The sequence below is a fragment of the Salvia hispanica genome, chromosome 5 (genome assembly GCF_023119035.1).
Source record: "Salvia hispanica cultivar TCC Black 2014 chromosome 5, UniMelb_Shisp_WGS_1.0, whole genome shotgun sequence".
NCBI lineage: Eukaryota > Viridiplantae > Streptophyta > Magnoliopsida > Lamiales > Lamiaceae > Salvia > Salvia hispanica.
The window spans coordinates 22,862,621-22,883,790 of NC_062969.1; the positions used below are offsets into that span (position 1 = coordinate 22,862,621).

Here is a 21,170-nt window from a genome sequence, read left to right on the forward strand (position 1 = left end):
CACTAACTTTACCATATGTTTGTTTTTTCCCATGAATGAAAAAATTCCCACAAATAATTTTATGATACCGATTTTTTTTCGTAATTTCTCGACAACAATTTCGAAAGTTTCAAGCTTTTCAATATTTGAAGATAGTTTTTCTTGAAGCATACACTCAAAATTGTTCTTCAATCTATTAAAATAACATGAATTTTTTCATTCGTGAGAAAAAATAAACCAAGGTAAAGTTCGTGATATTATTTATTAATTTTAAAGTTCGTGGAAAAAATCCAACTATTTTAAAATTTCGTGATATTAAATGTGAATATCCCTAAATTAATAATCCCACAATTGAAACTCACTAATCCTTCTCTCTCTATAAATCATTAAATCCACATTTATCCTTCTCTCCTCTCTCTTCTCTCACAATTCAACAGCATATCTTCAATGGCCATGTCTCGAATCCTCTCCCAATCCCTAGCCAGATCCTCCCTCTCCCACCCGTCGCCGCTGCTCACCGCGCGCCGCTACCGCTCCACCAAAGCGCACCGCGCTCAGCTCATCGAAATCGACGCCGAGCAGCCCGATTCGCCGGAGGCCGCGGCGGAGGTCATCGCCTTCGGCATCCGGAAGCTCGAGGACGCGATCCACAGCATCATCGTGCGCCGCGCCGCGCCCGATTGGCTCCCCTTCCTCCCCGGCCACTCCTACTGGGTCCCTCCCCGCGGCTCGCCCTCCGCCTCCTTCGGCGCCGGCGAACCCGGTGGCAGCATGATTGAGGCCATAGGGAGATTGGCTTCCTCCGAGATCGGAAGGAATCAGGGGCCTGCGGTGGATTTGTTGTCAGAGGATGAACAGAGGGCCTTCAGTTCGTCCAAGGGTTGGCCTTCCTCCTCTTTTTTCCTCGAAGGTAGTCTCTCGTGATGGTTATGGCGCTGTGTTTGTTCAATTCGTTTTGTATTACGAAAATTGATGGCATTTTAGTGTGAATTGTGGGGCGATCTTCGAAATTAATCTGATTGAGTTTTTTCTAACCTAATTTTTTGGTTACCTGTGTTTGTTCAATTCGTTTTATATTACGGAAATTGATGGCATTTTAGTGTGAATTTTTGTGGCGATCTTCGAAATTAATCTGATTGAGTTTTTTCCAACCTAATTTTTTGGATGAGTGGTTGATTTCCATGATTCAGTTGTCCTTCATTTAATTGAAATTGTTTGTTTAGCCTTTTTTTTTAAAAGTACTAATTTCTCAGTTAAATGGAACTGGATATTTTTGGAAGTTGAAAGATTAGCCCTTTTGCTATTGTGATAACATTATCATATCGATGGGTGAATTTGGGGAGGTTTGAATCAACTGAGTTTTAGTATCAGAATTTTCCATCAGATGCGGAAAAGTGCTTTTATTCTTGGTGAACTTTTACATCTGCAAGATTACTAAATGGCAGAGGGGAGAATGGGTGTTGACAATATAAACTTGTGATTTAGACATTGAGTGTTCTTGAATTTGATTGATTTAAGCAAAGGTGGTATTTTCACAAAGAAAGAAAGGACTAGGGACTGATTATACATCAAACGGGAGATTTCAAAGGTGTCTGAATAGCATAAAATCATGTAAAACGTTAAAGAGGATGATATGGTTTGTGGTTTTTGTACTTAGTCATGGAACATGATTGGTAAGGATTGCATTTTGTTTAAGTATTGGATGATAAATGATCTTTTTTGCTACTTATATTTTATGATGCGTGACTTTTTTTGGAAGGTTGATATTTTGGAGAGGTTTGATTTGCTGGGCAATGACGTCATTATAAGAATGTACAGTAGGGTTGGAAAAGTTTTCCTTTGTGACTTTTAAATTGACAATTTTATAAAATGGTAGACAGGAGACTGGAAGTGACTTTAGTCTATTGGATGTGGAAACAGGTTGCTCCTCATGATTTATCTTTGTACTAGTGTGGCTTAAATTGACTCTCTGGTTTGAGATTGAGTCAGTAGTGTACTAAATAATAGCCTTCAGTTTAAAATTGGGAATGTTGAATGGCATCCTTGTCTAAAAGCTAAATTGATACCACTTAGAATTTACCAGCTTACATGTGTGATGGATAGTTACTTACTATGTTAAAGTTCCATCATGGATTTTTACCATCTCTGATCTCTATCAGAATTTCTTCTGCCTTTCTTAGAAGACCATATATAGATTCTCAAATTGCTGAGAACTAGTACATGTTTGTTCGTTGTCGCATAGGGGCAAGATATTGATAACGCATCCATGCTTATCAAGGGTAATAGCTATATATGCTTTTGTTCTTTCTTTCTGTGTGTTATATACCCCTGGCTCCCCGTTCCCACTCACCCAAGTCTCTGTGCGTTTCTGTTCGGACCTTTCTTGCATTTCATCTTAAAAGCTTCATCCTATCTGCACTTAAAACTGTACCTTTACTTTCAATCTAAAAATAATGTACTACATATATTTACTCTATGCACTTTTACAATGCAGAGACTTCACCAGCACATCCTATTCCCATTTCTGTGGTAAAATTAGAGATGAAGATCCAAGACCAAGATGAACAAGTGAACAGCCGATCCGACTCTGAGGATGAGTAAGGATGAGGAGCAAACACATCAGATCAATCCTGGGGTGAGTGAACCTTCTCGACACATTTGTACTCATAGCTCTGCCAATATAGCTCGTAATTATCATATTTCATTCATATGCCTCTTTTTCCTTCTGCCCCTAATCCCGGGTTCTATTTCAACCTCTTTCAATCTCACAGGGATTTTAACCGATGTCGATATTTGAGGCATGAGAGCGGAAGAGGCGAGAACTGTGTATAGATGGATCCTTGATAGGTCGAAGTTACATATCGTGCGGTTCACTTTATGGAGCAGCCGGTTGCGCCTGAGTACGTTATCGAGCTTAAGTAGTCAGTATATTCTATCTGATCTGTAAAAACTAATAATGGATTAAGGAGAATGAAAATGTTGTTTGGCCAGTTTAGTTGTATATATATGGCTTTACCCCTTCGTTTATTCATGCATTTTGGTGGTAGGATATTGCAATTTCAGTTGTAAATTCTTATAAATATTGATTTTGCTACTTAAAGAAGTCTGATGGGGGAAGGATGGTTGCTGAAGTTGTAATCAGTTTATTTATGAATACACTCTATATACCTAATGCTATTAATTTCCAGCAATATCAAGTGTTTATCTCCAAATATTCAACTCAAAAAAGTTATTTTTAGATATGTTTTATAAAGTATTTTGTTTTATTGATTTAATCAACACATTCTACCTGAATTAGTGATATAAAGAAGGTTAATATTCGATATTATTATGTTTGAGTGTTTTAACGAAAATGTTTGCAAAAATATTATTATACGTATCAATCTTGATTAAAAAATTGTTCCACCAAAAACAAAATTGCAAATTTGAGTATTACAAGCCTCTTCTTCATACTCGAGCTAAATTCTGGCGCAATTAAGCGATAATCACAAATCTATGCTAGTCTTTCTACAGTAATCATATCTAACTTTTTTTGCCTAAATCATTCATCGCCGACTACTGCCTAACCTCGCCACTGATCCACTCCTAATAATAACACCGGCAATAACAAGAATAATAAATGCTTTTTCTATAAATAACAAAAAAAAATTGAATTTTACGAAAAATCATGAATTTTGACCAAATTTTGATATACTCCACGACTTTCAAAATCGGTAGTAGAATATTAACACTTTTCTAAATTTTTCAATGAGCAAATTATTTTGGTTGCCAATTTGTAATAGGTTGTCGATGTGTCGTATACATGTTTTCAAAATTATTGAAGTAGTTTAATTATGTACTATGTGGTTGATAATGATAAAAATCATCCAATGTCTATGTGTGGTTGATAATGATAAAAATCATCCAATGTCGCCTACGTATATTTTTTCAAATGTCAAAAATTGAGAAAATATGAAAATCCAACTAGACAAATTAGAACTTGACCAAAATTCTTAACTTTTTTTTTTAGAAAATTGCAATAATAGTAATAGCTTTTTTTCATGAAAAATAGTTAAAAATAGCTTTTTTCATAAAATAATTTTTATTACATTAATTTTGAATTTTGAGAACCTACCCATTCCATCAGTGCATCCGTGGCACAATCTCATTGGATCGACCATGGACGACACGTATTTTCATAACTGTATCACTCTCCCTAAAACAAGAGAAGAAATTTGGGAAAATTTATAATTAGGGATTCATATCAAAGTTCAGATTGAATCAGAAGCAGCAGCTGTTTCGATCTCTCCACATAGAATTGCTATGGCGGAAACTTCCACCTCCTCGTCCAATCAAACTCACTCTCAGGACTCCCGCGATTCGCAATCCCAGGTCCCTTTTTTTTTTTTTTTTTCTTATTCTGATCTACAAATGAATTTCATTGATCATTAATTCGTTAGCGCCTTCATGTATGGATGCTGATTAGGATGTTTATTTTCAATCACCAATTCTTCCTGTAGCTCAATTATCTTCATGGTCTTAGATTGGGCAACACATGGGGTTTTTTTGGCCTGCTTGATTTTGCTTGGTTATTTCTTGTGTAATTTTTTTTTATCTTGTATAGATAATTTTAATTCCTGTTTCTCTCTATGTTTTTAAGGGACCTGCTATTTAGTTTCTCAAGTGGAGTTTAACTTGTTCATATGTTTTGCATATCTATATCATACTCCCTTTAGAAGTAGAGATATTTCTGCAAATATCTGTCGTTGCTCATGTGTACATATCTCTATAGTCTTCTCTACATGAAGACAAATTAATATGTTAACGTTTGGAACATTTTCCTTCGAGCTGTATACTGATATAATCACTGTGGGCCCAGGTTCCCGTATCCGAAGGGTTAAAATCACAAAATGGAGATAGTCCAGTGTTCCCAATGATGTATCCTGTGCTTGTTCCTGGATTATTACCTCCCCATCAGCACCAGGAACAGATTAACCATGGGCCAGGTCTATATGCTGTTCCAGTTCATCCGTATATGCAACAATTTGGTGGTTTTCCGCCCAATACTCTTATCCCGTTTACCTACAACTTACCTACGTAAGTGTTTGTAAAGTCTGGCACACTGATAGGATTCTTTAATGGACCTTAATTTGGTATTACGATGCTTGCCATGACTGGCTTCTTAACAGTTTTTTTTCATCTTGTTACTGATATAAAGCAGTCTCCTCTTTAAACTAGACTGGTTTAGTTGGAGCTTATCGTCAGCTATTTTGTTATCGTGCTTCATTTTTCCATCGACATTATTGTCAAGTTGCTATGTTTGTACTTGGCTAAGGAAAGCTTGGCTGCTTTTTTGTTTCTAATAAAAATGTACACATGGATTATAAAATATTTCCATAAAACTTACTGTAACTTGATAAATTTGTTTTAAAGTAACCATTTTTGAGCCCTGGGTGCATCTTGCTGATATTCGACGTTTTTGAATGGTGCTTGTATAATCTGGCAATACAATATGAAAAACTTGCAGTTCAGCTTTGCATTGTTCGTCCATATAATGTTATCAGATAGTGAAGTTAATATTCTTTTAACAAAACCATTTTCAGCTCTAGGTCCATCCTGAAGTTATTCATTGTTTAGTATAATTGAATACTGTTCATAGCATTTGGCAGTAAAATATGAAGTAGTAACTCACAATTTTTGCTGTTTTGCATTAATAATCTTTACATTGTTATCAGGGAACGGAGCTCTCCTGAGGCTAGAGATGTCAGTGGTGAGCAGGGGCTAACAGGGGAGCAACCACAACAGCAACAACAGGCTGGACCTCAAAGACAAGTTGTTGTTCGGAGATTTCAAATTGCTATCCAGCTTGATATACTGCTCATCTTGAAACTGGCAGCAGTTATTTTCTTGTTCAACCAGGATGGATCTAGACAGAGACTAACTCTCCTTGTGTTTTTTGCAACACTTGTTTACTTGTATGTAGCTGAGATAAGTTTATAGCTTTCCATATGCCCTTTCGAAGTTTCAAAAATAAAGTTTCTTGATGTGCCTTTTCATTTGCTTACTTTGATGTTGCCATCTTTTGGTGCTTGTTTGTCTGTATCTACAATTTGAAATCCTGTTAGTCTGATACCTTGCTTATCCGCAGATATCAAACTGGAGCTCTTGCACCTGTAATTCAATGGCTTTCTCAAGGCATGCGTAGGGCAGCTGCACCGCCAGCCAGGCCTGCTGCTAGGCCAGACAATTTACCTGCTGCTGGGGAACCAGGAAATGAAAACGCTCCCTTACTCGGTAAGCTTTCAAGTGTTTATTTGAACTGTCATATAAAACACCTATTTGTATCTTTATGATACATCATACATGTTGGCACCGCTGCAAACTCACCAAATATTAAAAATGAGGTTTTGAAATGCACATCTGCATACATCCATGTTTTTCTTCTTGATTCTCAAACCATGTTGCTTGTAAGTACCAAAATTAGCAACGAAGGACTGTTTGTCCTTCCCTCCAAAATAAATAAAGCAAAGAACCCTGATAGAAAGTTCTCCGACCATGCTCTTTTAGTGTAGCAGTAGCATGTGATTATTCGGTAATTGGTATATACAATGATTCAATAGGTACTAGGTAGACACAGCAGAGGAATAACCATAGACACACATGTGTATACATGCATGCTTGCAGGCTCATTTCCAACCTTTTGTATTGTTTTCAAAATGTCATCTGAATGTATCAAGTACCACTTGTCCCCAAGATGTTTTATACAGTAGTAATTCAGAATTTTGGTCGTGATTGATATAATGTTGGCGCCAATCTTTAGGTGAGAATGAGACTGATCAAGCGAATGATGGGAATGAGAACGAGCATGTAGCCGAAGGTGGGCAAGTCGAGGGTGGTAATCGCTTGTGGGTGATTGTAAAGGAGATCCAAATGATCGTCTTTGGTTTCATCACTTCACTTCTCCCAGGCTTTCACAACGTAGATTAGACTGTAAAATTGCCCCAGAGATGTCAGTCGTCAGACAATTGAATCGGCTTTTTGTTTCAAATAATTTTTACTTTAGGGAAGAAAATGGGATATTGTGTATGATAAGTGAAGGATGAAACTGAGATTCTTTATGCTTTTATTTGACGATTTGTAAATCTTTTTGTGTTTATGGCCAAAAATTGATATATTTATCCATCTTTGAGAAATTAACATTTACTTTTATGATTTTAATTTGTAACGTTTGACAGGCTAAAAGATTCTCAGAATGTTGCCTTTTCCTGCAAAATGTTACATATATTCTCAAGTAAACTTAAAAATGATAGCTAAAAGAATATGTTTCTTTGTGAAAATCAGAATTAGCATTTCTTTATTAGATAAAATCTGTATAAACACAAGGTGCAATTAATGATATTATACATGTCAGGATGAAGTTACATACATTATACATACAAGAAAATAATAAGCCAGAGCAACAATTGTTTATGCTACCCGACACACAAATGGTTATCAGTATGGAGCAAATCACATATCAGACAGAATGCTGCTGATTTTCCGAAGCTCTTTGAGCGCGGACATGGCTGTCTCTTGTTCTTCGCCAATGAACACATTCTTCGATTCTTGAGATTCTAATTCACCATGATCCTGCTGGAAGACAGATTCAATCACCTGCAGCAAGGAAAACAAAATAAACGAGTTCAAGAAACGCACTGAGGCTCAAATTTGTATCACAAACTAGTTTCATAAGGTGACGCATTCTTGTTAAGAGGGTGTGGAACTGGGATGTAGGATGATTGACTTAACTTTCACGCAGCAAGTCCAAATCCATTCGTTTTATAAAGATTTTCACGATGAAAGGATTGGTGCTAGCAGGTCAAGTTATGTACCTGAATGTTCTCGAGCATTGATTGAGCAAGATTCCTGAGGCTAACCATTGAATTCTGATCCACCGTTTCACCTTTGCTAGATATGGAAGAGACATCACACGCATTAGCCACAGAAAAGGCAGCAGCAGCACGGTTCTGCCCATTGGGAAATTTAGTTGGAACGGGCATACTGGGACTCTCAGAGTTTCCCTCGTTAGCATTTCTTCCCAACTTCAGCAACCAATTAAATTTACCTGACAGGGTCCTTGTGTACTGCATAAGTTTTGGAGGTTTTCCCAGTATATCGTCATTTAGGGAACATCTTGAGATGTCAGGGGAGATGCTAGGGCCGAGAAGAGGGGACGATTTTGTGTTAGTCCTGAATGATTCAAAATCAGATACATCAACAGATGAGTTTGATGCAACGCTACTTCTTTCCGACACATTCTCATGATCGATGTTCGTATGATTAGGACTGGGTAGATTTGAGAGATCTGGACAATTTTCTTCGCTCCCAGCAGCACTCAACGCATCAATTGATATCTTGTTTGCAACATCTTGTCCAGTAACCTCAATCGGATCCTGGTGCTCTACACATTCACTGCATACTTCATTCACTTCATTATCATCTGCGCCAAGTTGCTGCGCCAGATCACTCAACAAACTTTTCCTAATAGTTGGATCAGGAAGATTGGTTCTTTCACTTTTTGTTGGTGAGGATGGCTCGGGCTCGGTTTTAGAATGTTGAAGCTTAACCCTATCTGACCAGCCCTTTCGGATGTGGGGCACTTTTTCTTGCACACCAGCTTCCTTGTATTCTTCTTCCTTGTGGTGCAACACTCTCCACTTCTCTTCCCAGTAGCTCTTTGGTGTATCTTTGAGAGGAGTTCTTGGAGAAGTTGCATCGAGAGAGTGGTTAATATAACCCCTTGTAACCCCAGGCTTCGCTTCTTCATAGAACCCAGGATGAACGAGCTGAGGACTGGTATGGTTCACTTCTACAGCCAGACTCTGCAACGAATATGCCTTTTCCACAAGCTTAACAAGACTTGCATCGTCTGGGAAATTCAGCAACCGCTGAAGGCAGGAAGTGGCAGTCTCAGTGGCAAGCAATGAAGACCTTATCATAAGTATCATAGACACCGCAAAAGCAGAAATGAATGCTCCCCTAGGTGAATCAAGGACTCCAAGGTCTGATTCTGCATGAGTTTCATCTGCTTCGGTGAACCTTGTATTGTCACACGCAAAAATTTCATCCCAGATCAGCAAAAGCTCTTCCAGAGAGAATTCGCGTCCAAATAATACCCTTAACCAGCGCAGTGAAAAGTACTGGGGTTCAACCCCAAGTTCTACAAGGTGAGTGTAAAGGGATGCATCAACTAAGGAAAGCAAATGATACATTGCAGTAGAAGCTTCGATTACAGGGGTGAACATAGAACGGGAATTACGGAAAGGAGATGGTGTGAAAAACTCTGCTATTGCAACAGCACCAGAAGCACCACGCATCAAAGCATCAAACATTGAGTATGCATCATGCTCCATAAATTTATCTGATAAGACAATACCAAGTTCACCTTCTGCTCCATACGCGTCACTAAGTAATATAATGGTTTGTATCTCTGGATCAAGTTCAGCAAGACTGGCTATATTTTGATTTTTTTTACATTTGCTCCCATCTTCCCCAGATTCTGAAAATTTCTTGAACTCAAACTTATATGTCAAGTCGTTTTCATGAAATGTAAAGCCATCAAAGTTGTCAATAAAATAGTCTTCATAAGTTGTTCTCACTTCTGACAGGCGTTCAAGGTCCACATGAAGAACATACACCAGTGGAGCTAAGAGTTCGTGCATCCCTGTAGGAATAAAGAAATCAATAACTGCAAGGACCTGAGAAATATATACTCCGTAGATCTTATTTATCTAATAACTGTGGATGCCATAAATAAGGAGGTAATCCTACATTTCTAAAATTTGTTACTTTCATTTCCAATGTCAAGAAAGACACTGCAGGAAACAATCTAATTCGATCTTTATCCCTTCATTTAATCTTGACTGCTTTATATGAATAAATGCAACCTTCAAAAGAATCTACCCAAACAATGTGCTTTGAAGTAATCTCATATTTCAGTCCACACACCTCACAGACGGCTTCAAAATGATACTTTAGAAAATAAAAAATCTCCACCTCACTCCACTAGAACATTACTTGTCACACACAAAGGCCTAACTTATATTACTAACAAAATATAAGAAAAAAGATGGTTGTGAAGTACCATGCAAATTTATAAAACTATTCCACCTCGTCTCTATCAACACTAGTTAATAAACACTTCATACCTTGTCTATAGCCATACTCCGGGTGACTAAGGCACCAAAGCAACAAAATTCTCCGTAAGATGCCTTGACATCCACTTGTCTGGAAGTAGCTGCCTCTTTCAGGGTACAAACGTGTCAAATCTTGATCAACCATTCTCTCGAGTTCGGCATTTCTAAAGAAGCGACCCCACATGCTATCTACAAGACAAGCAAAAAAATAAAAAAATAAAAGAAAATTTGACTTCAGAAGAGTAAACTAAAGATATAAATAAGTGTAGAACTTCCAAAAGCATAGGCAAAAAAATTTGGGACGAATCCTGGAATCCTGTAAAGGTATTGCGGTGAGGAATCTTATAAAAACCCGTATGGGCTAGAGAGTGTTTTTTGACAATGGAAACGTGAGAAAACAAAATGCTACCAGGATTTTGTGACAGCGGATTGTCTATGACGGGATCAGGAGAACTACTTCCATCTTTTGGCACATGAGGATCGACCAGAAGCTGTCTCCTCAGTGCAGCATACCTGCAGAATCATACACACTATGATCACGAACAACGACAAAAATGCAATACATTGCACTACATCATTTTTGGAGCTCAAAACTTAGAAATAGTATAGTTCCATTGAGAAACTTATGATTTGATCTCTTGTGCATTCGTTATGCAACAAATGCTCAAATCATTAAATTAAGCTACAATTCTTTCCACCATTTTTCGTAAACCTGAGAAAACACCACCTTTAATCCTACCTAAACATGTACTCTAATAGACAAAACTAATCATGATTCATAAACGAATCAACAAATAGCCAAAACAACCTGAAACATACATCTAAAGAGGCAAAATGAGCAACAAAATCAAGATATTCAATCAAAAGTACAAAAGCTCACCTTCTCCGAGAATCAGCGGTGACACGGCGAAGATCGTCGGTGGTTGCAGAAGGAGATGACGGTAAAATCCCCAAATCCACCCGCCATTTGACCCCTCTAAGGCCACCATAACGACGCGAACATGATGCCGTTGCCGGCATTGCAGTTTCCACAATATTTTGTAATCAAATCCTTTTTTTCTTCTATTTTTTCCCGAAACAGCCTATTTCCCCTTCCTATTCTCCGTTTTTCCGTTTCTTCCCCTTCAATCCAGCTACAATACCAACAAAATCATGATCACGATGAAAAAGGCCTTCGAGATGATTTTCGTATGATCCAATTTCAACGTTTAAACACATTCACGGCCATAAAGTGAAGATTTTTCTCCGCTTTCCGCTGCAATTCCGCGATCAACGCATTGCCCTAAAACATCAACACAATTTCTCGGAAGAAGAATCGGATTTCCGGTGAACCATTGGGCATGGCGCTTGATGAGGCGTATCGAGATTAAAGCTGAACGATTGTTAACAATGGTGAGTGCGTGAAATTGAGAAAATCTGAGAAGATTTAGAGAAAATCCAGGCAAAGGTTTTGGGTGGAGAAATGATAGAAAGTTTAACAAGCAGAAATCTAGAGAGAGAAAGCGAAGGTGGAGAGAGAGAGAGAGAGAAAACGAACAAAATGATGCTTTGCGGAATAATATAACCAACCAAATAAAACGCTCTCTTTGAATGTCAATATTAAATATTATTGAAATTAATAGTACTCCCTCCGTATCAGATAATTCGTCTCAGTTTTCCATTTCAATCCGTCCCACATAATTTGTCCTATTTCACTTTTAGTGGACTGTTCCACTAACTCATTCCTACTCACATTTTATGTATAAAATTAATATATAAAGGTAGGATCCACATTTCATTAACTTTTTCAATCCATTTTTTATTATAATTCTTAAAATACGTATCCGATCAAAATGACCCAAATTATACAGGACGGAGGGAGTAATTTTTTGATATTGGATTTGACATAATAATTAATAATGTCTTTTTTTTGGATACGAGGAAAAGAGAATGGGACCATTTGGCCGTTTCCATGATTCCATTTTATGTTTATTTTACACTAATAATCATTGTGTGCCACATTCTTAATACGATTCTCTTTAGCACGCCTTTTTGAAAAAAATAATATTACCTTAGTTCTAATTAAGTTAAATCGTATTCCTTTTTGTAATGTATCAATTAAATTGATTGATTGATTTTGAACTTTGTAAAAAGTAAAGACTAAATCAATGATACAATATGAATATCTGCACTTGGCTGTTGTGGGTTATGAACTATTCCGATAAGGATATTCCGTCCGTTCTTCAGGCGAGTTATGCAGAATCCCGGAAACTATGAAGCCAACAGAAAAACATGGATAGCTAATGCATTAAAGTAGTACCAATAGATACTCGGTCAGCTAAGTTCGTTACAGATATTTACGCGAATGACCACAAATGTGCTGCCAGAGGAATCGCAAATATCTGATATGTTACACATTGACCCGAAAATCGGAAAGATCCATCACAAACAGCTTCATATTATACTACTACTTCATTTGATGAAGGTAAACCTCTTTCAGATAAGGGTTAGAAAATGTAGCTTATGCAGTGGTTGCTTACAATAAGGATCGAGCACTACAGCATCTTCTTTCAATATTCTGTCAAGACATTCGATGAGAGCAATCTGCAGCAGTAAGAAAATTCATGTAAGTCATCAATTAGTGCACGATAACTGTAAAACCAGCACGGGCAAAGAGAATGCATGAATTACTTTATTGTTACGCAACAACCAGATTGTGCCATTGGTGAAGGAGCTGTACAATCTCCTCCTCTGAGATGGAGTGAACTACTCTTGATGGTCCTTGAACCTTTGAGTAGTCAGATGGTACCTTTAAGGCTATACAGCAAAGCATAAGAACATTAGCTTGGATGATCAACCAACTGAGGAAAATACATAAATACTGAATTTCAAAAGGGATTCATCAACTGCTTCTCCTGTTTAATGCAAGAATACACACTTACCCTTTCAAACGAAAAAAAGGTAACAAATATGTGCCGACAGTTTCACTATAACTATATAAAGTCATCAGAATCGTTTGACACGATACCGTCTTTGGTTAAGTTAGGAGATGTAGAAAGTTTAATCATTAAGTGGAGTACTATTTTAGCAGCCTGCCCACGCAGAAAATTTGTCAATTCAACAAAGATAATTCAACAAGAAAACCTGACATACATCTCCTCTAAACTAAAATAATACTATTATAAAGAAGAAAATATAATCAGAGATATCAAGAATTCGATCTGTAACTAAAAGATTAAGATTATAAGCCGATAATCACATTAGCATTGCATTAATTTTGGCAGTCTATCACAAGTGGTGAAGAATCTAGCCAAGAAACACAAGCTCATACTAAAATTTACTTCATAAGTATATTAACATGGGATAAAGAGCATCAGCAGAAAGTGTTATATACCTGCAGATACTAGTTGCAGAGATATCATTCCTGCGACAGAAGAGATGTTCATTTTGTCCTGCAAACAGCTCACGATTTCATTAGCAACTTAGTCAACTTATTTGCTTTAGCCAGATCCCCGTTCAAACACAGTGAATGAATAAGAGAATAAAAAGAATTAAAATCTTTCAGCGGCTGCATTTTTCCAAGTTCAATGGAACTTAGCATGTCATCCACTTTTGTGTAGTTGGATGACAGGGAAAGAAAATCAGATCCAGCATAGCTTGAATGTGCTACTTCAGTATTTGCTTTTAGTTCATGTTGATCCAATACATGCCAAGAAGAAATACTCTTAGCAGGGAAAAGCAGTGAGCCAACTTCTTCAAGCAAGGAAAGGGCATCATGAATACGTCCTTGCTCACATAGAGAAACAAGTAGGTTATCCACTGAGTCAGACTCAACTCCAGTATCGATCCGTTGTAAGAGATCAATGATTGACTGGGTCTGAAGCATCTCTCTCAAAATGCTCCGGGACTCTTCCATCCTTCCTTTGGCACACAAACCCCGGAGGAGATACATGAATCCCAGAAAATCTGGTAACAAACCCGAAGCTTTGAACTCGAAGAAAAATTTTAGAGCTCCTTCCATGTCACCCTTCTGGCAGTAACCATTGGTAAGAGCACCAATTGTAAATCCATCTGGCTTAAGATTCCATGCCTCCAAATCCTGGAAAATCTCTATGGCTTCCTCAAGTAGACTTGCTTTGCAATATCCATTAATCAACGAGTTATAAATACGGGTATTTGGCCTAATTTCCTTGAGGAGCATCCTCTCAAAGAGAATCCTGGCATCCTGTAGAAGACCTTCTTTAACTAAAGCGTCAATAAGTGTACCATATGTAACCTCTGTAGGATGAATATCTATTTTCTCAAGTGAATCGAACAATCGAAAAGCTTCAATCAGACAACCTTGGCTGCAGAGCCCATTTATGACAGAGTTATAGATGACTATGTTGAGAGCTAATCCCTTCTTCTTGGCTAAAGTGCAGAGATCTAACGCCTTGTTGATGTGCTTTGCTTTACACAGGGCATCAATCATAACGGAGTAATTGATAAGATCCATACGAGGAAGGTTACTTTCTGCTCCCATCATGAGCTCGTATGAATCTACAACTCTTCCATCCTTAGTTAGTGTCATAAAAGTGGAAATAGGAATGGTCACACTCCACTTTTTCTCATTCATTCGTGAGAGAAATACAAGAGCTTTTTTCACATTATTCAAGCATAGGTAATTTACTATAGTCTTACAAACATAAAAATCAGACAAGCCATACATCTTAATGAAGCAAGTCAGAATAAGCCGAGCCCATAACGTTTTACCTTCAAACAGAAGTGCTCTTATTATTGAACAATAACCCATACTTTCCAAAGCTAATTCTTCACTTCTCATTGCCACTGATGCACTGTATGCTGCCTCAGGGCAACCCATTTCGCAGAGCAAAGAAACGACATCATTACAGACAATCTGTAATTCTCGAGGCCCAATGTCTTTCATTCTGCAGATAATTTCTAAAACACTGTCTGCACCTTTTCTGTTCAATGTTGCTTCAATCAACGTCATATGCACTGTTCTATCCAAAGTCATACCTTTCCACATGTATTCAAGAAACACATCAGTAGCCATGTCAACCATACCCTCATTACAGAGCCCTAAAATAATACGCTTGTAAGAAGCAGCTGACGGACTTGAGGTCCGGCGGAAATCATCAAATATTTCAAGCGCTTCATTGATCCTGCCTACTTTACAATATCCATCAATCAGACTACAATATGAAACAGAGTTCGGAGACAAGTTCATTTGTGGTAGACCCTTATAAACTGCAAGTGCATCCTCAAACAAGCCAACCATTAGTAGGGCTTTTATTAGTATGTTACACATGACCACATCCATCTGAATACCTTCTGCTTCCAGTCTCCTTTTAGTTTCTAAGATCCCAGAGAAATTCTGTTCTTCAACATAACCCTTTAAAAGTGTACTATATGTGATGAGATCTCCAACTATGCCCTTCGAGAAATCATCTGCCTCAGTTGTCCTCCCAACTTTGCATAATCCATTGATGACAGTATTGTATGTTATAACACCAGGACTTATACCTTTCTTCTCCATTTCATCGAGAAGAGAATATACAAGATCAAAATCACCCTTTTTACAAACTCCATCAATCAAAATTGCATATGTAAACTCATCAGCTTCAATCCCCAACCTGCCAAGCATGCTAAAAACTGTAAATGCCTCATCTAATTTCCCTTTTTTACAGAACCCCAAAATAATCACAGTGTAAGTAACTAAATTTGGTGTGAGTCCATCCTTTCTCATCTTGCGCAAAAATCCTACAGCCTTTTCCACATATCCATTCTTCGAAAATCCATCTATGAGGATAGTATAAGCAATGGTATCCAACTCAACTTTAGTATCCACCATTGCTCTATACCTTTGAAATGCCTCATAAATCATTCCTTCCATTAAACATCCATGCATCCAAGTACTATAAAACACAACATCCAAGGGCAACTTATTACTTTCCATCCAAGTAACCAAATGTGAAACATTGTTTACATTTCCTAATTTACAATAAGCACTCAAAACTGTTGTACAAGTAACAGCATTAGGAATCAAAGAACCTGACTTCAGAGCAGTCTCATAAAACCCAACCGCGAGTTCAGGCTCCCCAATCCTCACGAAACCAAGAATAACAGAACTACAAACATAATTATCAAAAGGGTACTTGAATTTATCGCCAGACATAACTTCCAACAAATCAATCACCCTATCCATTTTCCCCATTCTGCTAAAACAGCATATCAACAAACAGAAAGTGCGAGAAGATGGAACCACCGCATCCATTTTCAAGAAATCCTTGAAAACAGAAAGCCCCCTCTCAGGATCTCGATTATAACTGCAAATGCCTTGAATCAAAGTATTAAATATTTGATTCTTATGCAAAATACTGGATTTTCCGGTTAGAGTTTTCAAGAAATCAGCTGCTTCTTCATATTTGTGTTGCTCAAGCAGAGCTTCAGTATAAACTATGCGCGTCCGGACATCAGCTTCGGTATTATTGCAACTGAGTTGGGAGAAAAGGTGAATGATGGATTGGAATCTTCGATTCCGGGAGAGGAAGAGAAATAAATTGCTGAAATCTTTCGGTGTGGGAGTGAAACCGCTTTTTATCAGTGTAGAGAGCGGAAGCATTTTGGAATGATTCTATGCGAAAATTAGAACACACTTACACCTTGCTTGATGCTTTATTTTGTTCAGCCACCATGACTCCTCCATTTCACAGAACTTTTAAGGAAAAAAACAATAGCAACAACCAATCAGTAAAGTCTACAATCAAAGATATCAATTCAACGAAAACACGCAAAACAGTTGCTTATGCTAGATGCTAGACTATTCAGAGTTTCATCCTTCAGAACCCTAACTAAAATCAAATATATCAATTTCAATTCTACAAAAGTAGTTCCACAATTGAACTCATTTGCGATTGTAAATAATGTCAAATTCAAGTTTTAATGAAGTAAGTCTTACAGTATTTGGCAATACGAGGACGGCGGCAATCATCAGCGGCGGTGGCCGGTGAGAGTGAAGAGGAGCTGAAATGAAATGAAGAAGAGATGACAGATTGATTTGCCAATTTGACCCATGGAATCGGGTCCGAACTCATTTTCGGGTCGTATATCAGAAGTTATACAAGTATACACGTTCCAAAATGTGCTCTTACAAAATCAAAACTATGATCTGGACCGTTAAAAAATATCAACATATGATAAAATAATAGCAATAAAAAATATCAACACAATGTCAACGATTGATGTTATGTGTGTTGACATTGATTGACATTGTTGACATCAAAATCTTAAAATTTTACACTGTATTGACAGTGTGTTGATATTATGTTGAATGGTTTGGAGTTTGTACAATATATAAATTTGCATTTTATTACTACTCTTTCAAATTATATGAATAAATACAGTAATAAATTTACTCTTTACCAAAAAATTAAAAATAAATTTACGCTTACTAGTTAATTAGTTAATAATTTTAATAAGACTTGATTCCTACAAAATCAGTTCTTTTAAGAGCTAATAAAGTTACTGGTGTCATTTTTTAGTTTGTATTGTACATTTTAAAATTTTGAATCTGACAAAATTTATTTCATACTATTAATTATTACAGTATATTTTTTTTTAATTTAGTTGTTTTTTTTGTTTTTAAATTTAGTTGTATAAATTTGAAGGTCGCATCAATATGGATTTGAACCCGAGCATTACTACACCCACTCACACACGTAGAGCTAACTCTTTTATTGATTACTATATATATGGTGTATTTTAAAATACTACTCCTCCCTCCGTTTCGCCATTGAGGCGCTTTTTTTATTTTCGATATCGAGACGTTTCTTTTAGACATAAAATTTAAGAAATTAATATTTAAAGAATGTAAAGTATGAGTGAAAAAGAATACAGGTTTTAAAAAAATTAAAATAGATGAAAGAATAAAATAAGTGAAATGACTGACGCTAAATGGGACATTCAATAAAAAATGAAAATGACTCGTTCACATAGGATGGATGAAATTAATTATTGATTTTATGTCACAAGCAATTGGACAATATAATTTTTGGGCTTGGACTTAAAGCAAATGAATTTACATTCCAAGAGAAGGGGGTTTTCTCTTTAGGAAGTGGGCTTACGTTTCAGTTTCTTGGGCTTGGGCTTGATCTTGGGCTTTATCAGATAATATTGAGCATTTGCATCTTTACTAAGATGGAAAATATATCCAACAGATTAATATACAATTTAATTAATAGTATAAGGTATAATGGTATATATCAAGAGAAAATAAAGTGCTCAACTGAATTTTACTTAAGACTATTATGTTATGGAAATAAAAAGGGTTGGTTGGATTCCTTTCTCTCTCTCTTTTGTGTATGTTCAGGTTGAGGGGGAGCCGATGCAAAGTTAATTCGTCGCGCATTCAAGTTCAACAGTGACAACGATATTGTCTTCATCAATTTGACATAATTTTCTATTAACTTAATATTTTTTTTTCTAAGAAAGTACTCCCATTTTCCAAATATTTATCACCCTAACAAATCTAATTATCCCTCTGAAAATAAAGGTGACTAATTAAATAAAATAAATTTTTTTTGTTAGGGGATGGTTTTCAAAGTCTTGAACATAATGAGATGACGTCCACGATAATATAAATGAGCTTATATATATGCAGTCGTACGACCCAATTACATTTATGCAAAATCTTCTTTTTATTCACTTTCTTTTCTAGTCAAGAACCAACATGAGCAACATTATGAAAAAAAAATTATTTCCCACAAAATATCATTATGTGTAGGTCTCTTTTCAAAAAAAGTTAAGGACAAAAAGAAACGTTCACCAACATTTTATTTAAGATATTAAACATTAAATGTATGAACTTTAACAATATTTTCAATCACTAAACAATTGACACATAATATTATATTCGTGCACATGAAATGATTTGAACCCCAAATTTACTGATTAAAATGAAACTGTATTAGTAAATCTAAATAATATCCTTATTCTCATGCCAATGTTATCAAATGTAATGCATCAATTTTAATGCAAAATACAAGCATATTACAACTAATCTCTTATATAAATGGATTACAAAATGAATGCAAATCCCCTAAACCCAAAGTTTTTAAATACGAAATTCAAATTTTAGTTTTCGAGTCTCACTAAAGTCTTCTAAATCACCAACGGGTCGTAGCACAGTGGGCAGCGCAGAGCTGTTGTGACCTTGAGGTCACGAGTTCAAACTCGTCACTTATTGAGAGACTTTCGGCCTTAAGCCACGAACCAGATCGAACAAGATTAATCGGATTCCACCAAATACGTGTTTATAGTCAAACTAAAAAAAACTTCTAAATCTAGCTTGTCACACTAATTCAAGATTTGTAGTAGATTATTGGATATTAAAATAGTACTATTAATGCACACTTTCGACAGTGACTTTTGATTTTCAACATTATTAAATATAAAATTTTCAAGAATACAACCCAAAAAGGTAAATAAAATCTGTGAGATACTACAAGGACAACTTTTTAGGTGGAAACTTTCCATTTGTATAATGTGATGGAGGAAAAATAAAAGTTTGTGATTGTGAGGCCTAAATTATAGGAATGCAGATTGAAACGAGGATATTTGCTGTTTAACAAAAGTGATAGTACTACTATAAAGACAACTGTTTTTAATTTATCATTATTATAAATAGTAGTAATATGAAAATGGTCAAACTCATTTCACTGACATACACATCATCATCTATAAATATACTACTTTAATATTCTCTACACACAAAATGTCATCATGTGATATATTTGGGACATCAGCAATTAAAACAAGTATTTCAAGATATGTGAATCTATTAATAATTGGAAAGTAGAGAAAATAATGCATTATGTGGTAATTTGGACTTGGATTGGACTATGATGCTTTTAACTTCTCTTATTTGTTGATACATATTAGCGGAAAAGGGCTCTAACCATATTTTTTTACATTTCTTAAAACTCATGTTTTAAATTAAATAGAACTTTTATTTTAGAGTGGAAGAGTTCGTTATATATAGTAAAATGAGCAATAGTGACATCCTCCTTTTCAATTATTGACCGACCAAAAAGGTCTTGGAGCTAATTAAGGCCATGCACATTACTTGATAAATAAAGTGCCCCAAATCTAAATCCACAAAGACATAATATTATTGGATATAGGAGCAAATTAAATTTTCATTACTCGAAATGCCATCAAAATTTAGAATGTTTAGTGCGTGACAACAACTTTATTTGTCTAGTAGTAGAATAATGGCAGTCATTTTCAATGATTTTATCCAGACTCATCAGCTCAGATGTATTTGTCTCATTTCTCATATGCACATGGAATTATTATGCACAACACCCTAAAATTTACTTTTCTCCATGAACGAAAAAAAAATGCTTAAAGTCAAAATTGGAGCAAATACACCAAAAATGTTGATAATAAAATTGACACAACATCAAAATATATTCACCTAACAAAAATGTGAGGACTTATCTAAAATCAGAAAGATGGTCTGAAAACAATCGAAGAATCAAGAATCTTATTGCAAGGTGACGCAATTTAATGTGACATTCTGACTCGTCTCATCCACCGCTAGTGAGTTGTGGTTCTTCAACTTTGATGTTGGCCTACGTTATGTTATGCTTTCATTAATATTTTATTTGGAGGATGCACATCTTGGACTTATTTGTTTGATTATGTATTGCTTAGGCGTGCTTGGTTTTGTTTGCACAATTTGTTATTTCTTGATTCTTGTCGATGTTTTACTTGCACTAAACGTTGCATTCCGATGTTCATCGCTTTATAATTTGTTTGAGTCTTTCATTTTTGTGAAAAAAATAATAAAAGTGCAATACATAATCTAATAAAAGACAAAAATCAACTAACAACTAACAAGCAACAAATATTAACATCACACATCAATGTTAGACTTGTCTATATCCTTTAACGAGATATACATCAATCTCGCAACACCCAACATGCAATCCGCAATCCTGATATAACCTACTACTCCTACAATTTGCTAAATTTGGTAAAAACACATTTAGG

General features: G+C 36.1%; 4 protein-coding genes across 5 annotated transcripts; 2 read left to right on the forward strand and 2 right to left on the reverse strand.

Moving 5' to 3' along the window:
• The first annotated feature begins 365 nt into the window (after positions 1-365).
• Positions 366-3,006, forward strand: LOC125190946. The gene is made up of 3 exons (XM_048088371.1): positions 366-889; positions 2,474-2,614; positions 2,751-3,006. The coding sequence occupies exons 1-2, from the start codon at positions 427-429 to the stop codon at positions 2,578-2,580; spliced, it is 570 nt and encodes a 189-aa protein (XP_047944328.1). The 5' UTR covers positions 366-426; the 3' UTR covers positions 2,581-2,614; positions 2,751-3,006.
• A 1,175-nt stretch (positions 3,007-4,181) lies between these two features.
• LOC125186764 lies at positions 4,182-7,140 on the forward strand. Its single transcript, XM_048083210.1, has 5 exons — positions 4,182-4,350; positions 4,838-5,055; positions 5,694-5,933; positions 6,107-6,252; positions 6,779-7,140. Exons 1-5 carry the CDS (start codon positions 4,282-4,284, stop codon positions 6,943-6,945), a joined length of 840 nt encoding a protein of 279 aa, XP_047939167.1. The 5' UTR covers positions 4,182-4,281; the 3' UTR covers positions 6,946-7,140.
• A 175-nt stretch (positions 7,141-7,315) lies between these two features.
• Positions 7,316-11,659, reverse strand: LOC125190968. The gene is made up of 5 exons (XM_048088401.1): positions 11,014-11,659; positions 10,543-10,646; positions 10,146-10,322; positions 7,830-9,661; positions 7,316-7,611 (listed from the first exon to the last, which is right to left on the reverse strand). The coding sequence occupies exons 1-5, from the start codon at positions 11,151-11,153 to the stop codon at positions 7,468-7,470; spliced, it is 2,397 nt and encodes a 798-aa protein (XP_047944358.1). The 5' UTR covers positions 11,154-11,659; the 3' UTR covers positions 7,316-7,467.
• Positions 11,660-12,839: 1,180 nt separating this feature from the next.
• LOC125188642 (pentatricopeptide repeat-containing protein At5g57250, mitochondrial) lies at positions 12,840-16,769 on the reverse strand. 2 transcript variants are annotated; one of them, XM_048085614.1, is made up of 2 exons: positions 13,507-16,769; positions 12,840-12,929 (listed from the first exon to the last, which is right to left on the reverse strand). In XM_048085614.1, the coding sequence occupies exon 1, from the start codon at positions 16,735-16,737 to the stop codon at positions 13,576-13,578; it is 3,162 nt and encodes a 1,053-aa protein (XP_047941571.1). In that variant the 5' UTR covers positions 16,738-16,769; the 3' UTR covers positions 12,840-12,929; positions 13,507-13,575. The 2 variants fall into 2 exon arrangements, with proteins under 2 accessions (XP_047941571.1, XP_047941570.1); XM_048085613.1 differs by lacking the exon at positions 12,840-12,929 and adding an exon at positions 12,938-13,204.
• Positions 16,770-21,170: the final 4,401 nt, after the last annotated feature.